Source organism: Pomacea canaliculata, linkage group LG9 (assembly GCF_003073045.1).
Source record: "Pomacea canaliculata isolate SZHN2017 linkage group LG9, ASM307304v1, whole genome shotgun sequence".
Lineage (NCBI taxonomy): Eukaryota > Metazoa > Mollusca > Gastropoda > Architaenioglossa > Ampullariidae > Pomacea > Pomacea canaliculata.
In genome coordinates this window covers 10,640,549-10,653,493 of record NC_037598.1, presented here as the reverse complement: position 1 = coordinate 10,653,493, position 12,945 = coordinate 10,640,549, and the positions used below count along the sequence as shown (strand labels likewise).

The 12,945-nt window shown below is 40.4% G+C and overlaps 1 protein-coding gene across 1 annotated transcript; it reads right to left on the bottom strand.

Moving 5' to 3' along the window:
* Positions 1-1,151: 1,151 nt before the first annotated feature.
* Positions 1,152-12,546, bottom strand: LOC112571732 (glutamic acid-rich protein-like). Its single transcript, XM_025250975.1, has 6 exons — positions 12,351-12,546; positions 11,711-11,903; positions 5,713-5,832; positions 5,219-5,431; positions 4,463-4,621; positions 1,152-4,149 (listed from the first exon to the last, which is right to left on the bottom strand). The coding sequence occupies exons 4-6, from the start codon at positions 5,287-5,289 to the stop codon at positions 3,771-3,773; spliced, it is 609 nt and encodes a 202-aa protein (XP_025106760.1). The 5' UTR covers positions 5,290-5,431; positions 5,713-5,832; positions 11,711-11,903; positions 12,351-12,546; the 3' UTR covers positions 1,152-3,770.
* Between the last annotated feature and the right edge of the window lie 399 nt (positions 12,547-12,945).

Here is a 12,945-nt window from a genome sequence, read left to right as displayed (position 1 = left end):
AAACCGTAGTTCGCCACAATGTGTTAACATTAATTAATGTGTACACTCACAGCCTGGCTGGAACTGACCATGAGTCACCACCATCCATCTTTTTTTTGTAATGAGGAAATTATGCACAAAAACACATTTTTTCCGTGCTTCCCCATCATGTGAGGCGTCGATGTTATACACTTCCTAGTGTCCTGTCGAATTTTGCAATATGTTGGCAATATTTCCGTACAGAGACATGGAGGAATTTAGTTGTAATCAGTGAATAGGTTCTGCCAAGGATGGTCGTGAGCGGGGGTATAGGTATTTCGTCGAGAAATATATTTAACATTGAGGGGTAAATATATTCCGTGTATTCAGGGTGAATGAGCGATTGTGATCACAGTCTGTTGTCTGAATCGCTGTGAGGTGAAGGTTACATGCAGAAACAATTCTCCGAAATCCTCTCTAGAGGTCGCAGGGTGACGAGAAGCGTCCTGTCCCGTCATGCACTCGTATGTGTCCTGTGTATCTCGTAACGGACATTGCTTGTCCCTTTCCCGCTCCTGTGGAACTTGACTAGAAAGTCTACGCAAACGGGGAGGACATCTCTGTTCTCTTTATTTGTCTCATATTGTATCACAGTAATAACAAGGTCACTAAGGTTAACTACATCATGGTAGCACTGTATCAAGGTGGGTTTGGATTTGTTTGGGAATGTCAGGGGTGAACAATGTTAAGCAGTTCTTAAGAGAGTTCAAGTTGAGGCTTACAGACTGTTTTGAAATAAATTGGCATAGTGTTATGAGATGTCATTGCTCTCACTTACTGTCATCAGTTGAAAAAGGAAGCAACTCCTTGGTATTAATTTTTTTTTTTTTTTGATGATAGGGTCTGTGCAAGATACAATGTTTCCACGCCTGAGTGAAAATCTCTGATAGTTCTCGCGATACACAAATGCAAGATTAATTTTTTTTCGTGAAGCTTACTATTATAATTCACCTATTGGAAAGTATTTCATGCTGTGTAATACATTTTAAGTGTTTATAAACAAATTTTCGTCTTAGATAATGGACGGCACAGACAACATCAGATTTAGGGACGGAGTGACAGACCGATGAAATGTGATAGATAAAGTCTTTCTCTTCCTCATTCACCCAGATATTCGTATTCTGATGAACCAGTCACAGGTTAAGTAAGACTTTAATTTCTCAGACACATTGACTGGGAGAATAAAAATGTAACACCACAGGATTCTAGATGAAACAATGGAGGGAGAGAAGGAGGTATGGCTTTATTCTCGTGGTAATTGAGCAAATAAGAAACTTACTGGAGATAAACACCTTTGAATTTTTAACAATTTTTTTTTCAGCTGTAATGAAATACGAGTTTTGTTTGAAATGGGCACAAGATGTAAATTTGTTTTCTTTGTCAGCAATACCATCATTAGAAATGATTTCATTTTTATTTCATGAGTAAGGAAAGATTATTATTGTTTTTCACTAGTGTTACGATATTACAAACCAGAAAATGTTTATCTACAATTACGAGAAGATGAATTTTGTTTCTCAACTACAACTAGATGTTTGATGACAAGTTGTTAAAGAAAAATTCACATGGTGGAATGACAATTAAACATGACAAAATGAGCTTTGTTGATCGCATTCAGAACAAACAATTAAGCACAAAATAAAAGTCAAGGATGGCTCACAAGCTCAGTAAACAAACATACTGCACTAACACACAGGCATTAATCAAATACCTGGAATGGGAAACGAGAAATAAAATTACAGGTACATGGAAATGTAAGAAACAGCAAGCATCCAACTACACTGGTAAAACAATCACAGCATCCACAATTGCAGTTAACAGTAAACACACATCACCGTCGTTAAGGCTCACAATGTGAATGAAATAGAAAATGTTGTATAATTACAGTTTGATGATTTATTTTTTCTTGGCAGGCTACTCTCTCAAAACCATTGTCGTCTAATAAGAGTTTCTGTTTTACGAAAGTAAATAAAAATATTCAGTCAACATTGCTTAAGTTTCATCTCGTTTTTCGTTAAATTTTTGTTATTAGAATTTTCATTCTTTCAGTCTGCGTTAAAAATAAATATTTTTAGTACATGTAACAACTTTAGGAGTCTCATTCCCTGTATACAATTTTGTAATGATTTTATTGGATCGAATTAGCACATTAAATACTATATTGACTGTAATAACCACTTATATGTTTATTTGTTAAGAACCATCTTCAAAATTGAGGGAAAATATGGAGGTGTTCACCAGATAGCAAAAGGACTAAAGTGTGACACATGGACTCGCCCTTGACCACCTGTTACCCACGTGATCAGAATAATACAGATGTTACAACAACATCAACAGTGTCACATATTACTCTGAGAAATTACACTGTATTACACACAATTACACAAAGGTACAACTACACAAGCGATGACCCTCGATACAAAATATTTCTGTTCCTAATTTTCAGCCACTCATAACAGTAAAATGTTTCCAGAAAACAGTTATTTAGTGGTCAGCATGATGACTGGAAGGTTCTAGAATGGACAGCGGATGTAACTCCTGTGTTTTGCTTGCAATGTGGTCATGATTGGACTTCAAAAAACGACAAATTGACGAAGTAAATAAAATACAGTTTTTGTCTAAGAAAACAGATGTTTACAATGCACATTTTGTGAAAGTTCGTGGCGCAGGATTTGGTGTTGCGGCTTTTCTAGTTTTTTTTTTCTCTCATATTTTCGGCATGCTCATGCTTTTGTCGTTTGATCTTGATCTTTTCTTTTTCATTGACCAACATAGTCTTCAGTTGCGGATTTGTTTCCAGTCTTCTACCTTCTATCGTCTGACAGGTTTCGTTTTTCTCTACTATTAGGCATCGTCTGTCTTCCTGTCATCATCCTCCCTCTCACTTAGTACCCCTACCTTTACTTGTCCCATGTTTTATGGTTTTGTCTCTCTTTTCGTCCGTCTTTGCATGTGTGTGTTTTCTAGTCTCTCATGTCGAGATTTTTCTGTTCTATCCTACGTTGTTAGTGTGTCAGACACAACAAGAGAGAGGGTGAGTGCGCGTGCGCGTGTGTTTGTAGGAGAATTGTGATTGAGTGATTGAGTGAATCAGTGAGGGTGAAATATAGAGTCAGGAAATCCGTGCATGGTGTGGAAAATTGTGGTGAAATGAGCTTGTACTTAAAAAAAAAAGTAAGCTAGTAACTGTTCCAAATCTGATGTCCCTTCATTTTTTTTTTTCGTCTTTTTACTCTCTCTTCATTCTTCTCATTATTTTCCGTTAGATACTTAGACGGTGCACCAGTTCATCTCGCACAAAGATTAAAAAAAAGGGAAAATCACTGATCACAAATCATATCAGTCGATGATGTAATAATCACAATAGTTGATACCATCTTTGTGGCTGCCCTTCGAAAAATCTTTCAGAATCGTTTAAAACTTTCAACTTCTGGGTTAACTCGTGTGCACTGTCAATCAGCCGAGAATATACAACGGAATTTTGTGTCCTTTGGCGACAGAAGCAAAGCGAATGTCAATGAAAAGAATGATGATATTAATGTAAGTTCATATTGTTTACTTTTTTTACAATAACTTTCTATCGATGATGCTTTCTTTAACTACGACGGGCAGTCTCCATAAAAGTATTTTCGTCTGATTGATCAGTTTTTTCAATACACACATCTTCTGTCTTCCTGTCTGCAGGACACACTTTCTGTGTATCTCTAGTAATAGTGATTCTGTGGCTAGTAGACTCTACTGAGTGATGGACTTTATTGTGCCGCGCTTTGGTCTGTGGCTATGATTGGCGCCTTTTCACTTCTGTTCCCTGGAGTCGCTTCTGTGATGTCACCGTCCTTCTGTTCTGACGAACTGTCATTGCCTTCTTCAGCTTTCTCTTTATCATCCTCTTCCTCCTCATTATCGTCACTGTGCTTCTCTTCCTTTTCTTCCTTAATGAGCGGCTCTTCTGCATTTTCATTGGTTGTCTTCCCTTCTTCCTCCAGCTCCACCGCCTCCTCCTCCACTTTCTCGTTCTCGTCTAGCTCCACACTTTTCCGTAGATTTTCTTTTTCACCAGTTACAAGAGGTGTCTCTTGTTCTGGACTCTCTTCATCTCGAGGTGGCTTCTCGTACTCATCAGACTTTTTCCTAGGAACAGAAAGTCACAAGACTTGTAAAAATTCTCGTCCGTCATTTGGGCGATGGAAATGGAAGTAAATGCGTGAATTATTTTTAAGAGGAGGGATTACTTTTATTAAAAACTAATGTTTTTCATCCTTAAATGACTGGGTTTATCTCGGTACAACATCCTATTAACTCCATCCCTTTCTATAAAATCTTATTAATATATCCCTCATTCCAAAGACTGCTCATGCTCTTTACAAAGCTCTCAGATACAGCTTAAGGCAACCCTGAATAGACTGATTGAAGAAAATTAATGAAAATAGTAAAATTGACTTGCCAGGGACCACAGCTTTTCAATTTGCAGATGACTAGTCCAATGACGAGAGCCGCTATCGGCACCACCAGCAGGACGAGCAGAATCAGGTAGTTGAACTCTTTAGTGGGAGTCTCTTTAGAGAGGTCACCGTTGGAAGCAGCTGTGGTTTCCATGTTTCGACTTGCAAATAAATAACGAGAGTACTCATTAGTGAATTTTCTTAAAATGTAACAGATGAATGTCCCTAAATTTTTTTTTACATTATTAAAAGGCTTCAGTGTATTTGCTTATAGCATTTACCGTAGTAAACTTTGAGCTTTCTAAACGCCAGACCTGAACGAAGGGTAATATTGCTAATTACACATGATGGATTCATTAAATAAATATAGGATGATACATGTATTTTAAAATGTAGTCACACATATAGCAAAAGTGACTTCAGATGTTTAAGTGTGGAGGTCTTCGATGAAATAGGAAGGTATGAATTGAAGATTATCTCCCATGATGTGCTTGGCAAGACGCAGTTATTGGACAGGGCGATGCAATAAATAGCGAAAACATACATTTTTCAAAACATGACCAGAAAGGAAACCAGACAGATGAAAGAAAAGAATACAAACGTAGACACGGAGACAAACTGGAAGAAGTACACACATGATTAAAGAGAAAAACCCAATAACATCGACATGTGGAGATAAACCAAGAAGTGCCCAACAACAAAAACAATAGAATTTGTAAAATTCAATTTTCTGTGTGATGGGACATAAACTTTAATACCAGTATTTGGAAACCGAAGAGAGCACACTCCCTCCTTTGACTGAGGATTTACAACGGTCTGCGCTTGACATCTGTATTTCCCGGCATGCTCTTGGGGTACCCCGTGTAGCGTGAGGGTCAGCAACTGTTTGCTAGGGCTTCCTCTCACTTTCAACATGTCTGCGAATTTGGCGTTAGGGTCACAGCTGTTTTGTTCACATGATACAGCAATCTCTGGAGGAAAATGCAATAAGAACAATTAAGGGTATGCGGAAAAACACGACATAAACCAAACATTGTAGAATTAATTTTTTCTTACATGAAACATTTTTATTGGGAACAAAGTATACATCCTATATATATATGAAACACAGAGTTTTCAGAAGTTGCGATGGCTTCTACCCCATAGATACTATAAGTATCGTAAGTGCTAGAACCTGTCTGATGTAACATCCACTCAATCTCAGAATGTTTGTAAAGGTGACTTTTTAATCAGAGGTCAAAGGCAAAGTTACCTGGAGCCTCTAGAGAATCAGGCTTATAATAATCCACCTGGATGAACTGGACCTCCTCGTCGAATTTGCACTCCATGGAGCCTACAGTGTCTGGAGACGCCGTCAAAATGCACCATGGTCCTGATCACATGTACACGAGCACACAGACCAGCGTGTACGCATGCACACACGCACGCACGCAGACCAAACAATTGCAATCGTTAGAGATGTTTTCAGATTTTATCAAGGATATCTTGATATTTTCAGTAATTTAATTGTTGGTTAATCTTAATTAAATACATAATAAACAAGTGCTTTTAATTTTTTTTAAATATAGTTAGATAATCCGCTGATGCTGTGTGACTAAAACCTCACACATCATACCAGAGCCCTCAGAGTCAAAGAATCCATTGGTGACAAGCAAGCCATCGAAACATAAACATAGAACAATAGAAACAGATGCGTAAAAATGAACAAGATGACCGATAATGGATGACAATGCTGTAACAAAAATAACAAGCAAATAAAATTGAAGAAAATGATTAAAGGTAAATAGATGATGGTGTTGCTGATAATGACATGTATACAACTTTTCTGTGTATGAATATTTTTGGGTATGTATTAGGGAAAAACTGAAGAGATTATAATATTTCAGTTGTTTATATATGTTTGTAAATAAACTATCTGTAATTAAGCCTCGGTCATCAGCTGTCCCCAGTGTTTATTCGCTACAACAGCTCCATGTAACGAGGAATGAAAACATTGAAGTGTGTCACGCCGGTTATGTACTAACATACACACATCTTACACAAGGTCTGGCTGTTTATCAACTGATATTTTTTTCAGACATAATGACTGTCTCTGGCCATGTTTCAGATACCTATTCATGTGGCATGAAGTGAGGGAGTGTTCGGGGTTAAAAGTGGAGCAGGTAGCTACAGGTCACAGCTCTGTAAACGTGACAAACAAATATCTGTCTCTTCAAGGCTTGTAGACGATATCGCTAATCTTAAGTATAGTTATCTGAGCGGCTAACTTTAAGAAGGTTTTTAAATTGTGAGTCTTTTTCAGCAACAGAGTCGAGCAGCTCATGTAAGTCACAATAGAAGACATTGATGTCTCTCCCAACTACAATAATCGTCGTCGTCGTCATCGTCGTCGTACTCATCATCATCATCATCATCATCTATCTCTGTTTGCTCTTAACGGAAATGCGTCAGCCTTTAAAATTTCAAAAATCCCTGACGAGAACAGCGGTGTTTGCCCTGAATTAAAAGCCGTCACACATACAAACCACTGTGACCAATCAGCAAACGCATCAACCAATAAACACCAAGGAAGCCAGCTAAACAGCCAATCAATCAAAGAAACAGAGAACCAACGAACCAACAAACAACAGCAACGACAAAGAAAAGAACGGATCAAGTAATAAAGCAAGCAATGGAAGGAAACCAACCAAGAAACCAAACAGTCAGCGAAAGAACAAACAAATTAATCAATTCAACGAACGCAACAAAGACTCAACAAACAAATACACAAACACAGAACAAACAAACAACCAAAAGAACTAACGAACGAACGAACCAACAAAAAAAAAAACAAAAAACAACCAACAAACAAACGTACCACAAACAAATACACCAGCATACCAACAAACCAGCAAATGAATGTACCAACAAACAAACCAACTAACCTGCGAACGAACGTAACAAGGAACCAAAGAACAAACCAACAAACCAGCAAACGAACATACGAACGAACCATCCAACAAACCAACAACCGAATGTACCATCGCACTAACAAACGAACCAACTAACCAGTGAACGAACCTAACAAGGAACCAAAGAACAAATCAACGAACCACCCAACCAACAAAGTAGAGAACGACCGAACAAACCAACAAACGGACGTACCAACGAACCAGCCAACAAACCAACAAACCAACAAACAGACGTACCAACGAACCAACCAACAAATCAGCAAAGGAACGTACACACAAACAAACAAATAAACCAACAAACCAACAAACAAACGTACCAAAGAACCAACCAACAAACTAACAAACCAACTAACCAGCGAACGAACGTAACAAGAACCAAAAAACAAACCAACGAACCAGCAAACGAACATACCAACGAACCAGCCAACAAACCAACAAACAAACATACCAACGAACCAGCCAACAAACCAACAAACGAACGTACCAACGAACAAACAAACAAAATAATCCTAAGCAAATCAACAAACGAACCAACTAACCAACAAAGAAACGAATGAACAAACGAACCAATTAACCAGCGAACAAACCAAACAAGGAAACAACGAACAGACCAACCAACACAAGAAAGAAACAGCTTAATGATTACATTTGTTAGTTTTCCTGCTCTCAAAAGACACTCCCCCCCGCCCCCGCCCCCCCCCCCCCCAGCGATACTGGAGCTAGATGTCATCTGATCTGAAAATGGAGCGAATAAAAAAAAAAAGGAGGGCATTGATCATGCACAGTCATTGCAACCCAGACTTGACGGCAGCGCCGCCAGCATGTGCGCATGTCTGATGCAAGTCTGTGCACGTGCAGGAGCCTGATCGAAGGGAGACAACACGAGCTCCACACAGTAAGACCCCCACCCCTCCACACACACCCCACACCTCCCAGCACACAGCAGCCAGGACACGTGACAGTGCACGCGGCAGACGACAGGCAGAGCATCTTGATGCATTCAGGCAGCTTCACCAGCCACGATTTAAAGACTCTTACCCGACAGCCTACTCACCTGTACCCTCCTGTACCCTCCCTCCCCCCTTAGTCCTTATCTGCTCACCGGCAATCGACCTTCCGTCTACCTGCCCGCCGCACACTCACGGGGCGTCAAAAGGTGTTGCAAAGAAAAAATAATCTGTAGGCGGCGAGAAATAACACTGAGGCACTACTTTTATTTATCTCTTTTTCTCTCTCTCTCAATCTCAGTGTAGTTAACATTCCTCACAACTAGCGATTTCTTCTTTTTTTTTTTTTTTAATTCAACTAACCCCAGATGGGCATTTGTACCCATAACACAATATTACATACACACCAGAAATGTCACATAATAACAACCATCTATATTTATATCTATCATCTATAATCCAACAGCTACATCATTACCCTGTTTTAAACCCCGCAACCTGCCTAAGTAATAAAAATGACACGTTAGCATACATCCGTTTATTGTTTAACAAAAGAACATCAAAACCTCCATCAAACCCATCGTCGACTATTAAACACTCCGGTGTTTATAGCGAGCTCACCCTGCAGTCGTTAAGTGAACTCACAGGTGAGGGAAGGTAGACTCAACAGACCATAACTTGCAGGTCATCGTGAGCTTGAAATTCAAATCTTTCTTGCTGCAAGGTAGATAAAGGAGAGGAAAAAGGAAAGAAAGAAAAACTGAAGAAATGTCGCTGTAGTCGGTATTATCGACGTCGTAACTTCTTTTGTCGGCACCGGCGCGTGAGTCGCTGACTCGCTGGTCGATGAAAGACGACCGACGTCATCGCTGGTGGGATTTTCTAACGAGTGGGTGAAGTGGTTCTCAGCAAAAGTTCTCTCGACTTGCAGGCAACAGGTCTTTGCATTAAAAAAAAAAGTGAAGAGTAAAGATTGCAAGATTCGATTGTCATGGTTCTATGAACTTTTGCTGTGTTTTACTGACATTTGGAATCGCTTGAGCGAACACTTACTCCACACACACAAACACACATGCAGACATAACATATCCACTATAATCTTGGCTGTTCGTTGGCACCACATAATCACCGTAAAATGGTGGACAGGTGATGACAAGAACATGACTGGACATTATTTTAGAATGGTGTGCGGCATGTTGTGCTAGTTTAAGCTCCACTAACCCTAATGTTATATCTCGATTTTGAGAAACAAAAACCTACTAGTTATTATTTTTAGAAACTCTTTTCCGAGAAACGAGGCGTTGAATAGGTCACTGGAAAAACCAGATCAGCTTGTCTCCCGTCTGCTAACATTGCTGTGACAAGAACTCCTATAAGTAAAGAGAATAGGGTTTTTTTTCGGAATATTCTGGAAATGGAAATCAATAACGAGAATTATCAAGTTCTCCACAATGTGTGACAACGAGATGACAGCGAGTTGTTACGTCACTGTGGTGACTGCACACAAGTGTGACGTGTCCTGTCTCAGTGCAGACAGCCAATCATCTCAACGCACATCTGCCGTGTAAAACTCATTATGGATGCATGCACTCATACACATACTGTCATAAAAAGGTATTCTTCTCTCTCTCCTTCTTGTCTCCCCCCTCTTTCTCCATCCCCCTCCTTCCCTCCGAATGTAGGAATAACAAGGATGACGCATTATGTTAGATTTAGTGCCCACCCTTCCGACAAGAAAGCCTGGAAGTGTGCAACATCTACGCAGTAGTATTTAAAATATAAATATTCACAAGCACGTACGCACACACACACGCACGAGGTGATGATTCTTTCACAAACAGCATCCCGTGACCCGCGTTATGTAGATTACCCCGGGTGGTTTGTGTGTGGAGAAGGGGTGCGGGTGTCTGTGTCGCTCACCCAGTCGCCGACAGCGGATAAGTCATCGTGGCCTAACGTAGATGACACCAGGCAGTGACATTACATATAAAAACTCCACGATGACACGCTCTGTCAGGTTTTGGCGGTCTGTTGAACAGCTCCACACACCTTGCCCACCCCCCGAAGGCTAAGGTTACAGCCAGACGTGTAGTTTAGGCCCGCAGGTAAAGTATGAATCATACATACACACATACACAAATACACACAACTCATCGCTGGACTGATAACTACTGGTTCGCCTCGTTGTGGTCTAACCGTTGGCAGCCACGGAGACAAAGACAGAAAGATTGTGGAAGGGGAAATACCAGGTGACGTTTCTGAGAAACTAGAATGACGAGTACCCTTGACATTTTTACTTGAGTGCAGGTGTACAATCGCAGGTGCTTTGAACACCTGTCGTATTCGGGGGAGACAGTGATACCTGACTCGTCTGCGTGTTTTTGTCTCCGATTTTTCTTCCTTCATCTGCCCTGCATCTTCGTGGTGTGACTTTAATGTTGGACAACCCTTCTGAGACATCAGGGGGTGTTTGAAACATTCCGCGAAACTGCTTGGTATCTACTACAGATGATATAGAGTCGAGTCTTTGGAGTTGCAGGTGAATAGGCATTAGAGCTGTTGGTGGGAGGGGAGTTAGTTTCCGGAAGAAGGATGTCTACAGTTTGTAAGCCCCACAATATATTTAAAGCAGAGAGAGAACAGAGAACACCTTGTGGTATCAACTCATGGGAGGTGTGTGTGTGTGGTGGGGGGACTATCTAATCTTTAATTTTGCATGAATGTGTACCTGCCTCATTTTCTCAATGCTCTAAGCTAGGTATACACCTAGGTCATAGGCTTCAATAAACAGAGAGTGTGTTTCTGTCCTAAACAGGAGAAACCTGCTTGTTCGCCCTTTGAAAACAGCGAATTACAAATATTACGAGGCATTATCCACTTTTCATGGAGGAAAATAGAGGTATAAAGGTCCTGCTCCATCAAAAGACACATCAGTATTTTGGTTTATTCACCCACCTACCCTTTCGCCGTGCAGGGAGTAAGCAAAATTATATGGCATCAAAGAAAGTTTTTAAAACCTTTGACAGGATGCACATAAAGACATTTTTGTGTGGGAGGCAGGAGGGTGTGTATGTGTGTAGATAAAAACACAAAGGAAGATTCAAATAGAGACAATTTAAAAAATAAGAGAAAAAGAAAGTAAGAGTAAAGATAAAGTGAACAAGTAAAAGTATAATCACTGGAGTTGCAAGGTATGACTAGACACAGACAGGTACGCACACAGGTAACAAGACCAGATATCCGAGCTGTGACAAGCTCTAGGTTAAGGACGCCCCTTGTTTCCTAAGCTAACCGGCTTCTCCCTGACGACAGCAAAGAGACAAAGAAAAGGAGAGCACTGAAGGGACCTGACCTTGCTCTGTATCGTTGGCGATGGAGCTGACGACAGCGTAAAGGTTGAGGACGATGAAAACGATGCAAAATATCCTGAGGTTAAACGAAGCTCGACTTGTGTACGCCATGTCGGGAAATCACTTCACGTCATCATGTCATCGAGCCAGCCAGCCAGCCAGAGGGTTGTTGTGTCGCAGTATGTGGACTGCAACCTGTGCAGACGAGCATAAAGTAAAGATATAGGAGAAAAAAAATCAGAGGTATAAATACACTCCGGGAAGTTCAGTTGGCGGCCTTGCTGCAACGGTTACCGATGTGAGTTTACTTTGATCTACGCATTTGAGCGTAGGTTGAGAAGAAAGAGGCTTGGTGTGTGGATTTTGTCCTACACACACACAGTGGCTATGCACACAGACACACAGACGTATAGAGTGACATAACACAGACACACAAACAACTACTTGGATAGTGCACCTTCTATCTCGAACAGACACACCAACATCAGCGAGCGGCCGAGCTTTAAGCGATTCAAATTACCAGACTAACCATAAGTAATAGAAAAATAAAAGTTGTAGAAGGCTTTTGAGAAATCTACTAATTCACACACAAAGAACCAGTCTACGAAAATTCTACTCATCATAGATGGAAGAATAATTCACCTCAGAGAATAGTCCTCAAGGTTCGGAAATAAACGCCGCCCTCACACTTTTCAATCATGACTGTCCCACGGCTACACTACTAACGGTTGACACTTCCTCCCACAGCAGGCATGTATCATGTATCCCTCCGTCTCGTGGCCTCCTCCCCCCCTTGAAACTTTCCTGTTGCTCTTTGTGGCAACCGCTGGATACGAAGCGCGACTGTCACGCGGGGGAAAGAGTTAGCGTCTGGGGGCCTCGCTTTCGGAACGAATCGCACACCTGGAGGTTTACCTGAATCACTGATGACTAGACGCTAAAATAGAAGTGACTCACGTGAGCTTGATCTACCGATTACCGCGCTCTTTGTTCCTCTGTTGTTGTTTTTTTTTATTCATTTATGATTTTGTGCATCAGTGAAGAAAGGGAAGGGTCGGTGGGTTAGAGTTTTATAAAAGGATTTCTATTCTACCTGAAAACTTGAGGTATCAATCCTACAAGCACGGATAACAACAATATAATAATAACAACAATATAATAACAATAATAATAATAAATAAGAAAAAGAAGAAGAAGAAGAAGACGAAAAAAAAGGATAACTGTACAGTACAGAATA